General features: G+C 43.5%; 1 protein-coding gene across 3 annotated transcripts in view; it reads left to right on the top strand.

Moving 5' to 3' along the window:
• TENM2 (teneurin transmembrane protein 2) overlaps positions 1-23786 on the top strand; it is a 1229820-nt gene that overhangs the window by 1138892 nt on the left and 67142 nt on the right. For all 3 annotated transcript variants that reach the window (XM_046000941.1, XM_046000940.1, XM_046000942.1), the window contains 6 exons: positions 6251-6461; positions 10597-10716; positions 14056-14317; positions 15092-15359; positions 20750-20893; positions 21554-21803. In XM_046000941.1, coding sequence (XP_045856897.1) covers positions 6251-6461; positions 10597-10716; positions 14056-14317; positions 15092-15359; positions 20750-20893; positions 21554-21803 — 1255 coding nt within the window. The remainder of the gene's footprint in view (positions 1-6250; positions 6462-10596; positions 10717-14055; positions 14318-15091; positions 15360-20749; positions 20894-21553; positions 21804-23786) is intronic.

The following is a 23786-nucleotide window of genomic DNA, read 5'->3' as shown; positions in this document are numbered from 1 at the left end:
TTAAGAAATCAATTAATCAATCAATCAACCAATCTCAAGGCAAAAAGAATCCTAGAGTTGCCATATTTCTCTTTATTCAAGAACCTCTTTATGAGACTGGCCACTCAGGTGCCTTGGGCCTATGCCAGCTACCCCCATCACTCCTTTATTTCCATCACAAAGAGCAAACAGAGCAGGCTTCTTCCTTCTTGCCCCAACTTGTTGCCTCCCTCCTTTTCTCCACTCTGTTAATTTTCTACTTCCCCATCATTAACTGATCTCAAGAAGGTCCCTAGGATTATTGGGTCTACCACCTGGGTTCCCTCAATTTTCCTTGGGGAAATGAGAACTTGCCAAGTACCTCACTCTGTATGCTAAATGAACCTATATGATGCCAAGAAGAAAAGAAGTAGAAAAGATTTAGAAGCCTGTACTAGGTTACCAGGTGCTCACAGCTGTTCATCTACCTAGTGTGGATTATCTCAGTCCTCTCATTGCTTCTGTGAGGTATCTTCATCACCCCCACTCTGCAAATAAGGAAGACAGAACAGAAAGAGCTTGGTATCTTGGCCTAAAGTCAGTCTGTTAGCAAGTACATGAATAATCTTAATGCATAATCTTAAACACACACCTTAATGTGTGTTGTAGCCAGGTGAATAAGATGAAGATCTAGAACATTCCCAGCACCCAGAAAGTTTCCCACCAGTACCTCCCCATTAAGGTAACCACAATTTCTAACTCTTTACCGTAACTGGTTAACTTTGCCTGTTCTTGAACATCCCGTAAATGGAACCATGTGTACTCTTCCTAGTTTTAACCAGCCTCTTGTCCAGATGAAAAGGGAAGGTAGATTTGGTGGTTGGTGATACCTCTCATCAGACCACAATCTGGAAAGACTGGAGCTCGTTTTTAAAATCTGAGATGCTGCCCAGCTCCCGGTCAGGTCCTACGTGCAGACACCAGCAGAGCCATCCGTGGCACCTGAAGTGAATTGTTGGAGTCGATTTGTGCCACCCTGTCCCAAAATGAAACCAAGAAAAGTACATTTAGATGTTTTCCTGAAGCCTTTAATACCCAAGAGAGCTGGAGAGTTCAGGCGGGTTATAAAGGGAATCACTTGCATACCAAGCTCCAGGGAATAAAAGGTACCAAAATTGAACAAAATGCTTCCATCTGGATTCTCCATAAGCTGCCCGGTTTACAAAGATCAAAGAGGAAAATAAATGAAATGAATGAAATGAACACCCTCTCATTCCTAGAAACCTCCCTTCTCTGTAAGGGTTATGTGTGGACTCGGGCAGCCTTTCCCAAACAGAAAAGACATGCATGTCTCAGCCAAGTCTGAAACACCCAGCATCCTCCGGGGCTCTCTGCAGCCTCTCCACTGACCCATGACCTCCTCCCCACTGAGCAGAGCTTCACTAGTATGTGTTCAGCGAAGGCTTTGAGGTTCTATCTTTTGCCAATTCAGGAGCTCCTTTAAAAATCCAACCGCGCAAACTAGGCAGGGGCTGAAAACAGCTGGCACAAACCTGTAGCCAGCCCAGAAGGCAAGTGCCACCTTGTGCCAATGGTAAACAGCTGAATGGGGGTTTGACTCTCACAGGTAAATAGTGTGGTCCTCTACAGCCTGCATTGCAGGGAATGAATTCCCAGGCATCTTGTTTCTCCTGCTGATTCCTTTCTAGAAACTTGTTTCACCAGCCTGATTCTTTCCCAGCTGTGGGTGTAGGCACACCTGCACGAGTTATTAAATCGCACGGCCACCCATGCTTCCTCAGCGGTGGGTGTTCACTGCCCTGTCTTCAGGCTCCCTCTGGGAAAGAAATGTCTCCTCCTTCTGATAATGAAGAAGATGGAGAGGGTAATGATCTCACTGGTTACCTTTTCCTACTTTTTATCCAGAGCTTCTTCTTAGCCACTTGGATAACTTACTTAGCTTCTCTGAGCCTCAGTTTCCAACTCTGTAGAGTGGGTGATGGCATGAAAATGGGCATAACACATAGTTAGCTGAGTGTTCACTGGACCAGGCACTGTTCCTAGCGCTGCATATATAGTAACTGCTTTAGTCCTCTAGACAGCACTTTCTAACATCATCATCATCTTCCTTTTGTATGTGACGAAACTGAGATACAGGAGTAAATTGCCCGGTGTCAGCAGATGGGTAGCACCTGATCTGAGATTCAAACCCAAACCCCCCGATCCGGACTGCAAGGCTGAAAGGTTATGGTCTGCTCTGCGGGGTTACCATGAGAACTGAAATCGAGAATGTGTCTAAGTCTTGTACAATCCGTAGCATTTATTATTACCGCCAATTAACTTAACACTATGTGGAAACATTACATTCTTGCCCGAGATTCAACCTACCTATAGCCTACAGCAGGGAATGACTCCAGTAGGGGATATTAATTTCACTAATATCCATGTCCAATTTTTATAAACTGAAAAAGCTGAAAACTTTGCTGAGTTTTTGATTATAGTAATATCTAGGGTTCAGTGAACACATACTATGCCAAACTGACATTAGATAGATAAGCAGATATCTCGATTCATTTGTTCTCCATCACAGAACCCTATGACATATGCACTCTTTTAACTCAGTTTTAAAAGCAAAGAAGTTGAGGTTCATCAAGGATGGTTATCTTTCTAAGTTTACATAGCCAGGAACCAGAGGACATGAGCCTTAAACCCAAATCTATTCGTTTCCAGAGGCCGAGCTCTTGCCTCAGACACCCGTGTAGCCTTTTTGCCTAAGATTTTACCTTGGGAATTCTAATTCAAAGGATTCAATTCAGCATCACCCTGATTTCTGCCTCGTGTTGCTAGACCTGTCACAGAAGATTCTCTCTGACTTTCTTTATCAAAAGCAATAAAAAGAGTATCTCACATACTGTTCCCAGAAAGTTTCGCTACATCCCTATTTCTCTGAAATGGCCATTACAATTAGCGTATGACACATGCGTGTGGCACGCAGCCAGGGCTGTGGTTTAGCCTGCCTTCTGACAGCATCTAGATAATTCTCCACGGCTGCGTCTCACGGAGTGAACTACGTGAGGGCACGTGAAGCAAAGGCGCCTCACCACTGTGGGGCCCGGCCGGGAAGGCCTGGGTCACTTTCCCCAAACGCTGAGTCAGGATCGGGTCCTGCTGGAGGACTCTGCACACCTCCCTCCCACCCTCCCTGGGAAAAAGCCCACCAGGCAAACAAGGAGGTGGGTAAATAAAGGAAAAAACCGTCCAGTGTCGCGGGAGGACTGTGCTGCTCTCGCGCCCCTGTTGAATAGAGACACCGACAGTCTCTCAGGTCCTGAACTGGCAATTCAGAACAGTTTGATTGCCTGCTTGATTGTTTGCGAGATAACTGCAAGATTGTCAGTGACAGGGTAATTTACTGAAGATTGCCATGTCAGACTCCATGCGAGGGGCTTGCTGGCATAAAGATGCGGCTCTCGTGACTGACAGGCCACTGGGAGATTGGAGTGCCAATTTAAAGTTCACGGTGTCGTTGGGAAGCGTTCAGCACCAGCAGCCCATAATCACGCAACATGATGAGGTCATTACAGGCGTAACGTATGCTCACACTTAATAACCGGTAGAACCCCAAATGCGCCATCTCCGGAGCAGGTAAATGTAAATATGTGGGAGGAAATCATTTCTATCCCTTTTTTTTCCCATTTTTTTAGCATTTGCCATCTGCTATTGCTGATGTGTTTATAGGACATCTCCTGCCAGATGGGCCTTTAAGTAAAAAGCCCTAGAATCGACAGAACAGTGGAGAAATTGGAGGTCCACACTTTCGAAGAAGTCACAAGTCCAGAACGAGTAGCAGACGAGCAGGGGTCGGGGAGGAAAGTGTTGAGTGCTTAAGAGGAAAACTGTCCCGAGTTCTTATTTGAGCCCAATGAGGTTCTCAAGCTGTTTATATGGAGGGGTTGGTAAATCGGGTGAGGGGTAGGGGACGTTCCCAGCTTCAGGAGGGAAAGGCCACCAGAGACAGATGGAACTTTTAATGGGAAGAGGCCAGCGGCCTTAAAGAAATCTGTAGTGCTAACAGCAATGTGTCTCTTCTCACCTGAGAAGTTTCAGCATCTGCTGAAGGGAGCACCGCCAACAGAGCTCAGCGGGATGATTTTAAATCCAAAGCAGCCTTCCACCGTAGATCCCGTCTGTCTGGTGAAGGCGGTCCGCGGAAGGTGATGTTAAAGGCAGCATGCTATGTGGAGTTTTTTTCTTGTCTTTTTCTTATTCTGCAAAGGGCTCTGGGATCCACTCTACAATCCTAACACAGATCTGAGACCGTGCCCCACCATCATCCTGCTGCCAAGTTCTTGGGTCTGAGATTGTGGGCCTCTGGGGAGAACCCGATTCACCCAGCCCATCAGGCAGAGGTGTTCAGAGCCCTGACTTGGAAAGTCTCTAAATTTAAAGTGTGTGTGCCTGCTCACCCTCCTGTGTCTGCATTTCTAGGAAATTCTGTAAATCTAAATGCATTACGAGGCACAGAAGCAACATTTGCCCATGTGGAAAATGAGAGGCTAGTTTTAGTAATTTAAAGCCAAGCAAAACACACAACCTCCTAATTTGTTTGTTTGCTAAAAAGAAAGTAATGCATTAAAATAATTGTACATTAATTGCTAAATTACAGTGGAACTTTGGTGAAATTACATATTTCATTTTCATGAGCAGAACCAAATGAAAAGAGTAATGCCAAAAAATTACATTGTAGTAAATTTAAAACACGCAGGCAGGCCTGTGATTCGGTACTCCAGTACACATGTTTGTCAAGCCACAGCCCAGGGCTTGAGTACATGTTCCTATGATGTTAAGTATGGCTCCAAAGTACCTTGCTATCAAATCTGGGAGATGCAAGCAAATTATTCTCCAAGACTTTCTCTCTCTGTGTGTTCCGTCAGTGCCCAGCAGAGTGAATAAGTGTTGGCCAACGAGTCCATTACCTAACAGGGAATTCCAAGGAGCAAAGACTGCCCAAAACATTCCCATGCTCAGCCTTAACACACAGACGAAGAAGGGGAAACGTTCATTTAATCATTCAACAAACGTCTGCTGAGTGCCCAGTTCTGTGGTTGGCACTGAGTAAGATGTGAATATAGAAATGCGTAAGACACTGTTATTCTCTTCAAAGAGCTCATTTGCCAGACAGGAAGGCAAGCACACAGAGATAACCCTAGCACAAGGAAGTTGGCATTCTCAAGGGTTTCTATAACTTACTGTGCATTAAAATCAGCTGAGAAGCCTGTATAAAAGGCAGGTGCCAGGATCTGCTTCTGGAGGCTCTCTCTGGGAAGCTCTGGGGTAGACCCTCGATTCTCCCCATGGGATTTTGATGTGGAGCCACTCTCTGACAAACTCAGATTCAGGGATACACAGAGCAGGGATACCCTAACCTAGCCAGAGACATCACCAGGAAGGCTTCTGGAAGAGGTGGCCATACCTAGTCTGGGTCTTAGAGGATGAATCGTATCTGTTTCCCCCCCACTGTTCAGTCAGCTTCTTCAGAACACCATCATTCTTCATCCTTTGTCCCATGTTTCATTTCCAGGACATGGATGGCACTCAAATATTTGTTGTGTTACAGATGAATGATAGGAATCGTAGATGAAGGACCAGAAAGAGATGGAGGGGCAGGGATCTGGGCGAGGAAATCAGGATGTTCAAAGTGCTACAGGTATGCAGCAAGGTAGCACCAGAAGCGAAAATGTGAACTGATAGCTTAATTTCCAGGCACTCCAACTAAAGCTGTTTCTACACATTTCCTAGAAAATGTAGAACTCCCCCCACCCAGCTGTCAAACTGGTCAGTACTACACTCCCTGTCTGAGAGGGAGCGGGCCTAGAACATTTTCACCATTCAAGCAAGGCTTTTGATGATTGGTGTACACATTAGCAAGCAAAGGCTCCCACGAACCAGCTATGGACAATTTTTTGTGCTGTGCTGTTCAAAAGCAAAATGCTTGTTTTTGTTTCCAACCACTCAAATAATACTTGCTCATGACCGAAAAAGTAGAAATCCTAGAAAAGTCTAATACAGAGAGACATACACTCATCTACTGCCTGGGGATAACCATTCATCCACCTCTAGGTCTTGGCTTTTCTCTCCATATGTGCTGCAATTAAACTAGGCCCATTGTGTGACTTCCGCCATTTCAAACCCTTGGGAAGGGCTGACGCTCTCCCTGACAAAGGTGTGAGCATCTCTCCGCAGCGTGTTACCATGAAATGTCCTGAACATGGCCCTGCCTCTGTCCTTCCAGATGGCTTGGTGGATTGCCTGGACCCTGACTGCTGCCTGCAGTCGGCCTGTCAGAACAGCCTGCTCTGCCGAGGGTCCCGGGACCCCCTGGACATCATTCAGCAGAGCCAAACAGACTCACCTGCCGTGAAGTCCTTCTATGACCGCATCAAGCTCTTGGCAGGCAAAGACAGCACCCACATCATCCCTGGAGACAACCCCTTCAATAGCAGGTGGGCACCCTTCTGTCCATACAGGCTGCCGAGGTGGCTGGGCTCCTTCCTGGCAGAGCAGGAGGAAGGAAGGGCTCCTGGTTTTTCTGTGGGCCCCGTTGGCCTACAAACTAACCCATGAGGGCAGTTCCTCTCTCTGGTTCACAGAGGGCCCTTTCCTGTCTGTGGAAGTTGGCCACCTTCACCCCAGAAGCTGCTGGAGACATCTGTGGATGGTCTGGTTTTGAGATCATTTTTCTGATCTGTTATTTTATTATATCATTGTTATTATTTTATCTCTCTTTATAAAATACCTCTGATAGTACCTTTTGTCTGATCACCACTGAAATACTTAATTCAATAGAGTATTTTTGAAAGTAGTTATTAGCTGAATAGCATTAATTAGATTTTACTGAGCACCTCTCATAAGCCAGAGACTTTACGTGGACTGTCTCCCATCCTCCCAGCAACCCTATCAAGTATACCTGCTATTGACCTGCTTTGGGCAAGATGTCATGCTGGGGCATTTTACCTTTCTTTCCAAAATGATGGGGTTTCTCTTGATTTTACTTTTGCTCTCAGTAGCTAATTTGAAGCAGTTCTGGGGGAAATTCTGGGTTTATTTTACAGTCAGCTTGGCCCCTCCCTTCCAAGTTAGAACTGCACCCCTGGAGAGGAGAACGAGGGAAGAGTTGGCTTTGAGGCATCCCATCCCCTCCTAGGCACTGTTCATGATTCTGAGGGTGAGAGGAAGGACAGAGAGGCAAGGGACTTCTTATGGCCTGCCTGCATATCACAGATCTCTCTCTTGGTGGGTTTGGGTCCAGATGTCAACACTGTCTGTAGATGTGAGGTCTTCTTAGGGTTGTCTGTCTCATTTTGGGGCTCCTTCCCATGGAGAAAGAAGAGTTGCTGGCTGGGTCCTCTTTCACGAAACCTCTAGGAAACTTGAAGTTGAACGGGGTGCTCCTGGCTTCCTCAGCCCTCTTACCATCCTCCTCATGCCATCCTTCTCTTATTTCTCTTATCCTCACTCAGTGCTGGGGAAGCCCAGAAGCAACTCAGGAAGTATGCTGCTCAAGCAGGCTTCCAGCCAGTAATGGAAATACCAGACTTCACCTCCCATGGGAGCCCCTAGCTTTTTAAATGATTCTCTTGGTGCCCCTCCCAGTAGACCTTGGGGAGGAAACAGCATCAGACCATGACTTAGACTCTGCTCCTTCCCCTTGGAACAGTCTGGTGAAGGTGGGATGGGGAGGTGGCAGGTAATGGTACGGCTGATTAATTCCACAGCCTCTAGGAACTCTCTGGGAAGTTGTGCAGCCTCAGTTCCTGGCAGCAGTTTATATATGAGGGCTCTTAACATGGTCACTTTGGGCCAGCAACTTTAGCCTCTCACCTGTTCTTGCTTTCCTAAAAGTAAAACAGAAAAGAAAAAAATAATCTCAGCCGTCTTCTATTTCAGCCCTGACACCCCCTAGCCTGTGCCACATTAGGCAAGTTATTTAACCTCATAAACTTCATTTTGATTGATAAATTAGAATATTATAGAATATACTTGCACAGTTGTATTATTACTTTAATACAAGAACCCCTCAAAAATAAAAGAAACCACAAATCTTTGATCAGAGAAGCATTTGCTTGATAGAATCCTAGTTCTGGAACAGGGATTCTACAGGTATGTTTGCCTTTAATTATGAACATAATTCCTGTTGCCAATGAGTCACGAGTGGCCCTAGCACCAGGCTGGAAGCATTCCAGTAGGGCTTGCATGCAATTTGCTGGTACAGTAAATGCAATTTCAAAGGCCTCTGCTCTGTTCAGCTTCCTGTTAACATTTCATTTTTCCCACCCTAAATCCAATAATTTCCTGATACTCTCCTCTTTGCCCCTTAAAATTTAGTCTTCTCCTCCTTATCCAAGTTGCCATTTCCAGAAGGCACCTTGAGCTACAGCCAAGATTCAGGAGAGGAGACAGGGACTCCAGAATATCTGGTGGACTAGACCAGCCCCAGAGATCTGGGGGAAAGAGACTTGATTTAGAGAAAGCATCGCTGGAGCTTTGAAAGTCGCAGTGGATACCACCACCCACGTGAGCCCACATTCCAACACACTGACGTAGATACATAATTTAGAAACACAAAATGTTACTCCAAGACAGGTTGAAGTTCACCAAGCATGAGAATTTTAGTCCATTATCCTCTGACAGAAAAATGAAGGAGAAAGCGAGGAGTAAAAAAGAAGTTAATTCAAGACTTCTAAGAAGGCATTTCCCCGAGATAATGGCATACAAAAATCACTAAAATGCCTTGACTCCACCACTATAATTTATAGAGCAGATCTCACTATCTAGATAATGTGATAATTGTTACACATCAATAATCATAAATAGAAATGAACTGATAGCATGTCTTAGCTGAGTCTTTTCTGTGAATTGTCTGCCTAAAAACGATATGAAGCCAGCAACAATGAAGAATTAGGAAAATAGAGGGGAGGAAGCCTAGGCAACCAGGCCCCTTTTATTCCTGGGATGCTGTACAAAATCTCATGCTATAGGAATGATTTAAAAGAAATAACAGTGGTATAAAGAAGGAGGGGAGAAAAAAAAACCAACTGTGGGACATACTCCTAATTTTGTTTTCTCATCACAAATGCTTTGTACCTTGTGGTCATCAACACACATCGATTTTAAAATAGTGTCTCGGAAGGCATGAAAGAAATCTTAGTCTGCACTAAGATAAGGAAATGGAATTGAACAAAAGAATTATTTTCATAATTTAGTTTTCCACTTTCAAAAGACTCTAGCATTATAGTTGGAACCAGCTAAAAATGGGATGCATTTGTTAGGCTGATGGTAGCAGACAATTAGAGCTGTCAGTGAAACAGTCTAAGCCCTCCTGAGATCATTAAAGGCTTGGAGTTGAACAGTTGGGGGTATTGCTAATAAAAAGAGAGGTGCCTGGAGAAAGCACCCCTCCAGTTCTGGGGTCACCTGAGATGGCAGAAGTAAGTGCATGCCAAAAATCAAGCAGACTTGGACAACATTCTGGCAAAGAACAGGTCAGTTTGATTACCTAGCCTAGAAATTAGGACTCTGTCCAGGAACCTGGAAACCTGAGTTCCTCTCTGCCTCTGCCAAATGCCCAGTGGCTTGAAGGCTCACAAAAACAGCTGTAGACCTGCTTGGTGGGCTGGGGGCTAAATGCAAAAATGGAAGTTCTCATTAGCCCATTTCTCTGTGAAATCAGAAAATTTAGGTAAGAGGAGGCATGTGCCTTCTCCCCCTGTGGTATTTGAGAAGACTCTTGTGCTATCTCTGTTGCTTTATGGGATTTTGCAGAAGTTGTTCGTTGGATACTGGCATCCTCAAGAAAGTTCTAGTTACTATGATCTGGAGAGAGGAGAGCTTTTGCTGACAGTGGAAAAAAAGTTGTGTGGGATTTCAACCCCTGCCCCATCAAATAGCCAGAATTTTATACAAAGAGAAAGAGAGTTATGTGGAATCCAGAATCCAAGATAGAATCCAGAAGAATATATCTCCCATATTCTCTTTTCCTCAGGCTCTCATGGATTGAGAGAAATTTTGCTCTTAGAGGGCAACAAAACACAATGTATGTAGATGTCCCAGCTTCGTTTTTAAAAAAATAAAAAAGAAAGAAAGAAAAACCTCTGTGTGCTTCCCTCTCTTCCCTCTGACATCCCAGCCTGGAGGAGAAGAGTAACATTGCCTTTTTCCAAAGCCGAAAAAGGAAATGAGTAGCCAGATGGGGAAGCTCTCACCCGAGTATAATACTCTCTGTGCCAGACTAAGGCACAAGCATGAGTTATGAGGGGCAGCCTGAAGCTCGGGCCAAATAAAAGCCAAATGATGTCAGGAAATGGAGCAAGGCCAAGGGTAGAGGGACTGTGCACAGGAGACCCCTTTGCCCATGTAAGTGAGTGGGAAGGCTATCCGGGGATTTCATTCCAACATGTCACCAGTTCTGCTCCTCAAGGAAAGCAAGGATGAAGACCTCATGAGGCGTGATCATGTGAATCCAGAAATAAATGTTGAAAGCCTAGTGACCAAAGGAGGATGGAAGGAGAACTTGACACGCCCTCTGGTCTCCTTATTCTCCTCTGTGTGGCTCAAGTCTTGTGTTTCTTTTTCTCTCAGCTTGGTTTCTCTCATACGAGGCCAAGTGGTAACTACAGATGGGACTCCTCTGGTTGGAGTGAACGTGTCTTTTGTCAAATACCCAAAATATGGCTACACCATTACCCGCCAAGATGGCACGTAAGTATCTTCGTGAACCCTACCTACTCAGGGCTGAGGAGGGCAGGCAAAGAGGCAAATGGGGCTACTGGCTTGGAACCACATGGCTTCCCCTTGTGGACTGGGATGTCCACCAGGCCAGAGCCCCAGTGAGGATCCCCCAAATACGTTTGTTGCTTTATGGCATGGTATCCAAAATTAAAAACAGATAGAAGGGACAGGCTATCTAGGGCTGCCGATAATCATCATTCTCCTTTCTTCCATGTCAGATAACTGCTTTTCTGTGTCTGTGCATGTGTTGGAGCTGGAGCTGGGGGAGGGCCGATTCTAAAAAGAAAAAGGCAAAGCAGTGTTTGGAAACTCACTCCTATTTTAAATCAAAGGCAGTGCAGGGTGACAAGGATCCACATGACATAGTGTCCTGTGGTGAACCCCTTCTGCTCTCATCTGTGGCTTTAGGAGCTGTGTTGTTTTCGTGCCTGTTTTGAGGGGGTGGGATGTAATCAGAGAAGTCTAATTAAATACATTTAGCCGTCACCCTGCTGCGTGAAGAAGGCAACCTGTTCCTATTATCTTCTGATTGGAAACATGCACCCGTGCAGCCCCCACCAAGATGAAAGCTATGTTATTTCCTTAATCCACTGGGCATGGAGTTGAAATTTAAAGAAGAAAAGAAATCTATGGAATAGGGAAATCACCCACCCACCCTGGGATTAAAAAAAACACACGCAAAAAAAACCCCCACAAACTATTGCCTTGTATTCCAAATGAAAGTGAAGACAGTTACTGTAATTCTGATGCAAGACTTTTTTCTATAAAACAGGAGTCTGGAAAATCATGGATGTAGCATGTGGGTAAGAACTACAGTCTTGCCTTCTCTTGTCTTGAAGAGTCTGGGCTTACTCTCTAATGTCCTAAGGTAGCCTTGCAGGTCGTTTCCAGATTGACAAGCCCATTAACCCTATCCTCATATTCCCACCTCTGAAACTCCAAGAAGACATCTGATGGTTTCCATCAAAATCTCAATATTCACAAAAGCTTCTGATAGCTCCCGCATGCATTTCTTTTTTAAGATTTATTTATTTATTTTAGTGGGAGGGAGAGCGAATTGGATAGGGGGAGAGGCAGGGGAAGAAGGGAGAAAGAATCCCAAGCAGACTCCCTACTGAGCGTGGGGCCCGCCATGGGGCTTGAGATCACAACCTGAGCTGAAACCAAGAGTTGGATGCTTAACCAACTATACCACCCTGGTGCCCTCATTCATACACCTTTGCAGCCAAATCTAATTGTTTCAACGCACTAGGACTGTGATGTGTAGTATGCAGATCTATCCTAGGTCTTGTTCATTCTTAGAAGCCAGTGTTCTTACCCTGCAAAGTCCGATGGCAGCACAGAGGACATTTCTAAGTCCTTGGCCTGCTGCCTGCCCCTACCTTATGCTGCCCCATCCCTCTCAGCTGCTTCCTGACTAATTACAGCCCAGACCCACTTCCCATATCATCTATCCAACCTCCCAGACTGGTGATTCTTCAGCCTTTCAGTTTGCAAAGCCCTGGAAATAACAGAATGTATTTGTGAAGGCTCTGAGGAATCACACAATCTGTTGTGTAGTAATGTGTGCCACAGACATCGATGATTTGGTTCTATCATATCAAGACATTTGACTCTCTCCTGTGTCCTGTACAGCACCATCCCCAGCAATGTGCACGCCCAAAAATAAATAGACAAACAAATATCCTATGCTTGGATATTTACCTTAGTATTCCTGTGCTCCTCACTCATGCATTTTATGTCTGCTAAAAAACACCAAAAGTGGGGCGCCTAGGTGGCTCAGTGGGTTAAGCCTCTGCCTTCGGCTCAGGTCATGATCTCGGGGTCCTGGGATCGAGCCCCGCATTGGGCTCTCTGCTCGGCGAGGAGCCTGCTTCCCTCTCTCTCTCTCTGCCTGCCTCTCTGCCTACTTGTGATCTCTCTCTCTGTCAAATGAGTAAGTAAATAAATAAATTTTTTAAAAACACCAAAAGTAAGCAAAAACAGAAGTAAACAACTAAAATTAAACAAATGAACAAACGAAACCCACCAAAAGTATTACCCAAAATGGGTGAAGCCAGCAGACCTGTATATTTTCACTGTTTTTATTATGATCCAGGAAGTCTGTTAATTGCTGGGAATTCTGAAGTGAGCAAGAAAGCCCCACCATCCTTGAAGAGTTGAGATCCTGGTGGAGGAAGAAAAAACATAAAACTGAGAGACTTCTCTCCATCAACCTCCTCCTTTTCTGTTAATTGGGAAAGAACTACCTTTGTTTTACTTTACTAGGAATACACCTTTGTCCAGCTCTTGAGGAACAAACCGGAATAAGGTTTAAGAACAATTATCAAAAATATCAGAAACGAGGCAAGTTGGATGAAGGGTTCAAAAGGTATAAACTCCCAGCTAGAAAATAAATAAATCCTGGAGATGTAATTAATATTCAGCATGGGGACTATAGTTAATAGCACTGTATGCATATTGAAATTTGCTAAGAAAATAAATCTTATAGGTTTGCATCACAAAAAAATTTGTAACTATGCATAGATAGATGTTAACTAGACTTTTTGTGGCCATCATTTTGTAATATATGCAATATGTCAAATCATTGTTATACTATACCTGAAACTAACTTCATATGTCAGTTGTATCCCAAACGGTAAGGCTCTGCGAACCAAGGATATATTTTGTAACAGTCCAGGTAGATGAGAAGAAAGCTTTCATGAGGCCCTCCCATGACTTAGCATTGATCATTATAACTCCACTATTTATTGAACACTTGTGTTAGCCCAGCACCATGCTAAGCACTTTACATCAGGGGCGGAGGAACATTTTCTGTAAAGGGCCAGATAGTAAATATTTTAGGCTTTGCATGCCATATGGTTTCTGTTACAACTACTCAGCTCTGCCTTTGTAGCATGAAATCAGCTGGAGAGGATAAGTAAACAAGTCGGTGTGGCTGTACTCCAATAAAAGCTCTGTTTGCCAAAACATGTGGCAGGTTGGATTTAGCTCAGGGTGCCTCGTGTGCTGACCTGTGCTCCACACTGCTCGCATGTCATTCTCTCAGCCGTGCTGGGAAGTTGCTATAATTTTTCCCAATTCACAGATGCAGAAATGAGCTCAGAGAGGGTTAGTAACATGCCCACAGCTGCACAACTAGTAAGTGGCAGAGATTGGGTTCTAACTCAGCCCATCTGCCTCCAAAGCCCACATTCCTCTCCTCCGTGCTCTAATCCCTCGCACTGCCCTCAGGGCCAGAGTTCAGAGCCCTGCCTCATCTGAAGGTAAATGCGGCCCGCTCAGTTGAGCCCACTTCCCCCCGTCCAGGTTTGACCTGATCGCCAATGGGGGTGCCTCCTTGACCCTGCACTTTGAGCGAGCCCCGTTCATGAGCCAGGAGCGCACCGTGTGGCTGCCGTGGAATAGCTTTTACGCCATGGACACCCTGGTCATGAAGACGGAGGAGAACTCCATCCCCAGCTGTGACCTCAGTGGCTTTGTCCGACCAGATCCTATCATCATCTCCTCCCCACTGTCCACCTTCTTCAGTGCTTCGCCGGGGCAGAATCCCATCGTGCCAGAGACCCAGGTAGGAATGGCGGGTACCAAGGTTGGACTCTTCCGTACTGCCCTCACCCAGACCGGCTGGCTGGCTTCCCCTCAACTCATCTCACTCTCTGGGTGGGCCAGAGACTAATATTAAGGGGGAGGGACCAAAAAAAAAAAAATAGGAACACAATAGGATTCATGGTCACTGGAGAGAAAACTGAATCTCTCCTGGATATTCCAGATGTTTTCAGATAGTCTTTCAAGGCTTTGGCAGTCACCGGAGCTGTTAATAAAATAAAACAATATACATATGTGCAACCCACCTGCAAATTGCTTTTTATTCCTGTTAGTCACAGAGATACATGATAAGAGGCACTTTAATGATCTACATCAGTGTTAGGACAGAGGGCATATTACATTATTGCCTCCCTGTTGCTTTATACCAATTGTCACTGGAAGTTGCAGGTTCATATAATTACAGCCTCTTGTGGCCTCCTTACATGCAGCTAGCAATAAAGCCTGCTGTTCTTATTTACATCTTTTGCCAACAGTGTGGTTTTTAAAAAGAAACACAACAGTGACCAGGAATAATTATTAATCCAAAAATCATAACCTCAGCCCCTTCACTCCATGGTGTAGGATAAAGTTTGGATGTTTTTGTTTTTGTTTTTTTCTGTCTCTCAGTCGTGGGAAGTGGTTCTTGCCCCCCACGTAAGGCATGACGCTTTGGTGAGCAGAGCAACAGACAGGCAACCTCAGGTTTGCAAGCGGCCCACTTGCCCAGAACTCATTGGTTACAGTATCTCCTCCCCAGGTTCTTCATGAAGAAATTGAGCTCCCTGGTTCCAATGTGAAGCTTCGCTACCTGAGCTCCAGGACCGCGGGCTATAAGTCTCTGTTGAAGATCACCATGACCCAGTCCACGGTGCCCCTGAACCTTATCAAGGTTCACCTGATGGTAGCTGTAGAGGGCCACCTCTTCCAGAAGTCATTCCAGGCCTCTCCCAACCTGGCCTACACTTTCATCTGGGATAAGACAGATGCCTACGGCCAAAGGGTATATGGACTCTCTGATGCTGTTGGTATGTTTTGGTTTCAACTCCTTATTGACTCTTGGGTTTAGTCATGCATTAATTTGACCTATATCCAGTTCCTACCAGGAGTTCTACTGGCACTATCCTAGTCAAGAGGAATGCAGTAATCAGTGAGGAAGGCAAGAGTCCTGTTTCGTGGACCTTCTGTACTACTGGGGGATCAACTTAATAACCACAGACAGGACAAGACAATATCAAGCAGTGATATGTGCTAATATTGAAGTAAAAATAAGTGATATTTGCTGGGAGGCAAGAGTAACTGTGGGGGTGGGGGGCATTCAGGGAAGTCTCCTCGGCAGGTGACACTTCGGCAGGGGCTTGAATGACAAGAAGGAGCCATGTGAAAATCAGGGACAGAGCATTCTTTTTCTGGGGAAGAAAAGCAAGAAGAGCAAGGTGTGTTTGAAGGACAAAGAGAAGGCCAACGTGGGTGGAATCTATGGACAGGAGAACGTTCGCGATAGGGAAAAGGGGGGGAACAGGGGCTGGATCGTGTTCCCAGAGAGCACTTGCAAATGGCTCAGAATGCACCATGAGAATCAGAAAACAGAGCTGGAGGGGATGTGAAAGCCACATGCTGTGTTTCAGCCTGTGCCTTTGAGGGTATTGCACGATGGCCCACTGATGAAAGACCACCATAAGAAAAGAGTCTGCTGGTTATCAGTCTCTGAAGACTTGTGAGCTGTGGATGAATACCAACCTACCCAGTATCTTTTCCTTCTTGTAGAAAGCTGTGTGGGATTAATTAAAATCCAAAATCCTATATTTTCTTCACCACTAGGCTTGCAATTTCCAAGAATTATAATAAGTTACCAAAATAAGAAGCCAGCAAACTTGGAAATTCTCACTGTCATCCGCAGCCAGTATTTATAAGACACTCCCTTTGTGCAGAGCACTGCGCTAAATCCTTTATCTCCGGTAACCTCTCAATAACCTTATCAAGGAGGCACTCTCCTACCCTGTTGTGCCAAGACAGGATGGAGAGAGTGAAGGAGTTGCCTAAATCCTCATACCTAGCAGGTTACACATGCTCAGGAGATGGCTGTAGTGGTCTGGTTCATGGACAAGTTCAGGTACTTCTTAATAAAGATGGTAATACGTGACTGAAGTAACTAGTGCAACTTTTAATATAAAGTGACCAATCAAATATTATACCAGTCTTTACCAATATCAAAATAATACCCAACATCAAAAAGTAGTTGGAATATTACAGTGCATCCCCATGCATCTAGCTTCTGGCATTATCAAGTCATGATGGGTACTGGTTTTTTTCCATTCTTTCATTCACCTCCCTCCCTGCTCCTGACATTTTTCTGAGTCTCAGATATCGCATCATTTTATCCATAATATTTCACCATGTATCTCTAAAAAACTCTTCAAAAACATGCCAACGGTTATCACAATTTTTAAAATACTTATTTCTTAATATCTTCAAATAGCCCATTATTCAATATTTTTTCTTATGAATATCATAAAATATTAGTGCTTTGTTTTAACCAGAATCCAAATAAGACCCACCTTTTGCAATTTTGATTTCTCTTAAATTTTTTTAATCTATGGTTTTCCCTTTCATCTCCAGCTCCTTTTTTTTTAAGTTCTGTATTTTATTTTGCATCAACTGCATTGTTTGCTTGTAGAATTTCCTATAGTCTAGTTTGTTTTCTGATTGTGTCCCTGTGACTGCTTAAAACATTGCTTTGTTCTAGATCTCTTGTAAACTGAGAGTGGAATCTTGAGGCTTTCTAAGGTTCAGATTTGAGGTTTTGTTGGGTTTTTTTTTAGTATAGATCAACTTTATTTTTTATTGAGGCACGATTGATATTCAACATTACATTAGTTTCAGGTATAAAACATTCCATATTTACATATGTTGTGCAGTGATCACAGCAAGTCTCTTAACATCCATCACACAATAGTTATAAATATTTTTTTCTTGTGATAAGAACTCTTAAGACCTACCACTTAGCAACTTACAATATGCAATACAGTATCATTAACTATAGTTGCTATGCCATACATTGTATTCCCAAGACTTGTTTATTTTATAACTGGAAGTTTTTACCTTTAATTCCCTTCACCCACTTCTTTCACCTCCCACACCCTGCCTCTGGCAACAAGCCAATCTGTCTCTGTATCTCTGTTTTATTTTTTTAAAGATTCTACCTAGAAGTGAAATCATACAGTAGTTTTCTTTCTCTAACTTATTCACTTAACATAATGCCTTCAAGGTCCATCTATGTTGTTGCAAATGGCAAAATTTCAGGTTTTTTATGTCTGAATAATATTACACACACAAACACACACACACACGCACACACACACACACACACACTTCCTTGGAATCCATTCAGCCACTAATGGACAATTAGATTGTTTCCATATCTTGGCTATTGTAAGTGATGCTGCAATGAACATGGGGTACAGGTGCTTTTTGAGTTTGCATTTTCATTTTCTTTGGACGGATACCTAAAGTGGAATTTCTGGGTCATATGGTAATTCTATTTGTAATTTTTTTTTGAGGAACCTCTATATCGTGTTCCATAGTGGCTGCATCAATTTACATTCTCACCAACAGTGCATGAGGCTTCCCTTTAGTCCACATTTCTTCCAGTACTTGTAATTTCTTGTCTTTTGATAGTAGCTATTCTAACAGGTGTAAAGTGGTATCACATTGTGGTTTTGATTTGCCTTTTCCTGATGATGAGTGATGTTGAGCATCTTTTCATGAAGCTGTTGGCCTTCTGTATGTCTTCTTTGGGAAAGTGTCTATTCAGATAGTCTGCCCATTTATTACTTGGGTTGTTTGCCTTTTCATACCAAGTTATACGAGTTCTTTATATGTTTTAGATATTAACCCCTTGTCACATACAGGATTTGCAATGTTTTTCCCCATTCAGCAGGTTGCCTTTTCATTTTGTTGATGGTTTCCTTTGTTGCACAGAAGATTTTTAGTTTGATACAGCCCCACTTACTTATTTTTGCTTTTGGTGTCAAATCAAAAAATCATCTCTAAGACCGACGTCAAGATGTCAAGACCAGCTATGTTTTCTTCTAGAAGTTTTATGGTTTCAGGTCTTCCATTCAAGTCTTTAATACATTTTGCATTAATTTTTGTGTATGATGTAGAATAGTGGTCCAGTTTCATTCTTTTTCATGTGGCTGTCCAGTTTTCCCAATACCATTTATTAAGGGGACTGTCTTTTCCTCATGGTATATTCTTGCCCTCCTTTGTTATAAATTAATTGACCATATATGTGTGAGTTTATTTCTGGACCATCTATTTCATTCTACTGATCTGTGTGTCTGTTTTTATGCCCATTCCATACTGTTTTGACTGCAATAGCTTGGTAATATAGTTACAAATCAGGGTGTGTAACGCTTCTAGCTTTGTTCCTTCCCAAGATTGCTTTGGCTACTTGGGGTCTTTTATAGTTTCATATGCATTTTAAGATTGTTGTTCATTTTTGTGTTTCTGTGATGTGCCATTGGAATTTTGTTAATGATTGCATTGAGTCCATAGATTGTTTTGGGTACTGTGGAGTTCTTAATGATGGTAATCATTCTAATCCATGAACATAGAGTATCTTTCCATTTATTTGTGTCTTCTTCGATTTCTTCCATCAACGTCTTGTAGTTTTCAGCATATAGGCCCTTCACCTCTTTGGTTAAATTTATTCCCAGGTTTCTTATTTTCTGATCTTCTTATTAAGCAGGGCAGCTGGATAGGTGGTACTGTCGTCTTCCACCAGGAGGCATCTAAGGTCTTCTTGTTTTTCCTTCTGTGGTTTTGGTGGCCATTGGTGCTCATTGCCTAGATCCATTGGGTTATTAGGAATTGCAAAGTCATATTTTAATTTTGTCATTGCTTTTCCATTTATTAGTGGGAATACTTTTATATAGAGATATTTTCACATTAGCTACTTGGTTATGTGAGGTATAGTTCAAATAAGAAAGAAGAGACAAATGCTCAATTGTTTCCCTTTATTTACTATTTTCAGTATAATAAATTGGTCCTCTAATATCCTCTAATGGTAGCAAATTAATTTTCTAATATCATTATGAACTCATAAAATAAAATGTATCTAATATGTTTCAACCCAGTGAAGTTATTATCCCTACTAATGGTCACTTGTCCCATTTTTGGTCAGTGGGGCACTCTTCAGACTGACTTCAGATTCTTTTTAAATAACTCTAGTAGATTTTTATTTCTTCCTTGCTATCTAGTATAATAAAATGGCCTAGTCTCATCTTACACGTTTCTTGCTCCAGCCATTTCGTCAAGGAGCCCTGCATGATTTCCTTTTGATGAGAAACAATATTTTATGGCCACAAGCCAGACACTAGCAATTCTCTTTGCTTCTGGAATGATTGTTGTTTCTTAGAATTTTCAGAGGACAAGTTAGGAAATATATGTGGATTGTTGTTGTTGTTGTTGTTTAATAAAACGTATCTTCCATTCATATCAATGCTCCTATAGTTCAGGATCTAAAAGAAGCCGTGGAAAATCCCCAAAGGTGGCACAGATAGTTAAGAATGTAATGTAGTAGGAATACAAGTAATAACAATGCCTTGTATTTCTGAAGCAATGCTGCATTTAAAAATGTGTGGAATCTTGGCAATTTGTCTCATTTATCCTTACCACATCCCTCGGAGAAACTGAGGCTTCACTTGCTCCATGTTACACGTGGGGAAAACAGAGCCACGAGAAGTGTGAGCAGGAACCGAGTTAGAACTGAAGCCCTTCACCTCCCATGTCCCTCTCCCATTTGTCCATGTGGCAAATGAGGGATTTGGATGCTGTTCCCTACTGAATTGTCACATAACTGGCAGGCTTTGTCCCCATGCCTGCCTCGCCTGGCACTCTCTGGAATCCTAAGTGATCATATAAACAACCTCAACTTACACAAGCTGTTGCCTCCAGAGTCTCCTTATAAATGAGGTACTCCGCTTCCACAGGCCTTCCTCCTTGTGAGTGAAAATAAATAACACCGAGTGTAATAAATGCATGCCATGAACAGCAGCCTGAGAGAAACAGTCTCCTGTCCATCTCTAAAGGAGAGTTATATTTCATTTTAAAATGATGCTTCTCCTTCTACGTCACTAGCGTCATTTTTGAAAGCCAGCTGTTCATTGGGAAAGTCTTTCTATCCCCACAGAGTACTACTGTATAAAGTTTCAAGGCTGAGTTCAGCTTGAAATCTGAATTTAATATTGTGTGGAATCACAAGGAGAAAAGCAATCAACCCGCCTCCTTGAGTGAGTTTCTGGAAAGGAATCCGAATTACCATGAACATGTGTTTCTCATTCCAGCTGGAAAGCTCAGGAGTAATCAAGGAAACTCTTTTCTCCACTCTGCCCCACCCACTTTTATCTTTCAGTGTCTGTTGGGTTTGAGTATGAGACCTGCCCCAGTCTAATTCTGTGGGAGAAAAGGACCTCCCTCCTTCAAGGATTCGAGCTGGACCCTTCCAATCTCGGTGGCTGGTCTCTGGATAAGCATCACATTCTCAATGTTAAAAGTGGTATGTGGGCTCATTTTCTTTCCCAACTACAGCTTCTCCAGAACCTTCTCTGCAGCCTTGACATTCAAGTGGTAGACGGTCCTCTTCCCTCAGCATTTTTCATCAAATGTCCAAAATGCTCATAGGTTTTTCCACCTTCTCCTTTTAGTTTTTTTTAAGATTTGTTTATTTATTTATTTATTTATTTATTTATTTGAGAGAGAGAGATCACATGCAAACAGAGGGAGAGGGAAAGAAAGAGAATCTCAAGCACACTTTGCACTGAGTGGGGAGCCCAACATGGGGCTCAGACTCACAACCCTGAGATCACGACCTGAGCCAAAACAAAGCCTAAGATGCTTAACCAACTGAGCCACCCCACACACCCCTCCACCTTCTCCTTTTAACTGTCAAAGAATGTTGGGCTGTATTTTCCCCAAACATCTGCCTTGGTATACCTCACAATTCTTCTTCAGTTACCCCTACAAATGATATCTTAACCTTAGGGGTCAGTGCCCCATTACAGCTCTCTCAGCATCATGAGGTAATAAAGGAGTTCCTCACAGGTCAAAGTTTCCTACTGTTTCTCTTCTTTCTAACACTGCCCCTTGCCCTCCGTAAGCCGATAGAAGTATCCTCCTTGGAAGGCTGCAGTAACCACCCCCAATTCCTTTCCCCCAGGAATCCTACACAAGGGCACTGGGGAGAACCAGTTCCTGACACAGCAGCCTGCCATCATCACCAGCATCATGGGCAATGGCCGTCGCCGAAGCATTTCCTGTCCCAGTTGCAATGGCCTTGCCGAAGGCAACAAGCTGCTGGCCCCAGTAGCTCTGGCTGTTGGAATTGATGGGAGCCTCTTCGTTGGAGATTTCAATTACATCCGGCGCATCTTTCCCTCTCGAAACGTGACCAGCATTTTGGAGTTACGGTAAGTGGCCACACAGAAAACCTTCCTGTGCTCTTTTGCTCCCATTGCTACAGAGCTTCACTGGGTAAATAATGACTACATTGGGGATTCTCCAGAGAATATATATTCCACATAATGGGGTGAGCTTTGAAACCTAGGTGCGGAATCAAATAAGGGTTGGGAAATTGCTTTTGAGTCTATGAAACACCACCCACATATTTGATACAATTGTTAACACCTGACTTAAAAACAAGAGTGAAAGCTTTAGGTCATGGTGCTTGAGATGGGACCTGAGTAGCTGTGTTTTGTAAAACCTCCACACAAGAATCTGACACATACCAGCGAAAGAACCAGGACTTCAATATGCAGGTCTGCTTCAGTGGTTTCAGAAGTGATGCTTCTTAAAACTACAGATTGCTGGAGCCCACCCCAGAAGCACTGGTTGAGTAAGTTTAGAGAAGAGCCAAGGCATCTTTTATCCTTGACAAGCTCTGTAGAAGCTGGTGAGGTACATCAGAGTTTGAGAACCACGAATGTTCTTTGACTAATTCACATGTTTATATTGAGTGTCCTCTGCACTACCTTTCTATAAATTCTCTGATTCTTTGCACATTCACTAGGATATGACTTAGAATTGCTGCATAGGCCTTGCTAGGTAACTTCTGGCCACACCTGGTAGATTCCTCCTGGTCATTGCTTGCCACTATGTGTGAAGTCCAGTCTCCTCTGTGCTGGGCAAAAGTTCTTGTAAACTCTCTTCCTGGGAAAGTTGACTCCAGGCCCTCAAACCTAGTTCTGTAACTGGAGAAGAAATGAAGTCTATAAATAAGGGATTAAATTCTTGGTGAATGTGTAATATGTGTCAGGGACTATCTGCCAAGGGGGCGCGGGGATTGGGAACAAGCAAAGCCCTAGTAGTTGTATTTGTAGTCTGAAAGGGAACTTCAAATCATGTGGACAAATTAAAAATAATAATAATGATGCTTTAAGGGAAACCTGACAGGGTAAAAATTAGGGGCTGTGATGGGGATTGGGAGGGTTAAGGAAGCTATATGAGACAGAGTAGTCAGAGAAACATTTCATACTATGTGACATTTGAGATGGGACCTGAATGATGAAATCAGCCATGTGAAGATCTGGGAAAAAGTATTTCAGGCAGAGTAAGTTGTGCAAAAGCCCTAATATAAACAAATAATCTGGTTTATTTAAGAAACTGATGTAAGTCCAATATGGCTTGGAGGGTAGTGAGGTCAGGAGAAAGTGTCTCTGAGGAGGTCAGAAAGGTCAGAAGGGGACCAATGCTTCGGCATCTTACGGACCTTGTTGACAAGTGTAAATTATATTCTCATTACAATGCAAGGCTATTAGATGTTGAAGTAGAGTAGAGTTGACATGACCTAATTTTCCTTTTTTAAAGATTATTTTGGTCATTGTGTTAATGAATGGACAGTAGGGTGCAAGTGTGGAGGCACAGAAGGCCACAGGGAAGTGTAACAGTTGACCAGGATTTGGGTGATGGTGGTGCTAGCAGGGGAGATAAGGGAGTGTTCCAACTGGGAGATATTTTCAAAGTAAACGTGATGGGAACTGTTGATAGATCAGGTGCAAGAAATGGAGAAAAGGAAAAAAAAAAGAAGAATCAAGGGTGATGACTAGGATTTTGACCTGGGCAACTGAGTAGGTGGTGGTGCCTTCTGACGTAGCCTCAGTTACCACGTGAAGGGCTTAGAGGAAGTCGCAGGTTTGCACCTGCCTTTTTGTGGCCCCTTCTAGGAGAAAGATAAGTGATTGGAGGATCAGCAAGTGCTGCTGAGTATTCCTGGGAACTGCAACTGTGCCGACCACTGGGAGGGATTAAAGGAGAAAGAGAGAGAGGAAAAAACCCCAACTCCACCTCAAGAAGGTTACAGCCTCAGGGATCCAGTGGACATTTACTGAGCATGATGTGAGCCAAGCATATACTGGACTTTACAGGTCTAGAAGGGGATGAAACAGGCTCAAAGG

Source organism: Meles meles, chromosome 3 (genome assembly GCF_922984935.1).
Source record: "Meles meles chromosome 3, mMelMel3.1 paternal haplotype, whole genome shotgun sequence".
NCBI lineage: Eukaryota > Metazoa > Chordata > Mammalia > Carnivora > Mustelidae > Meles > Meles meles.
The sequence above is the reverse complement of the archived record's forward strand: the minus strand, read 5'-3'. Positions and strand labels throughout refer to the sequence as shown.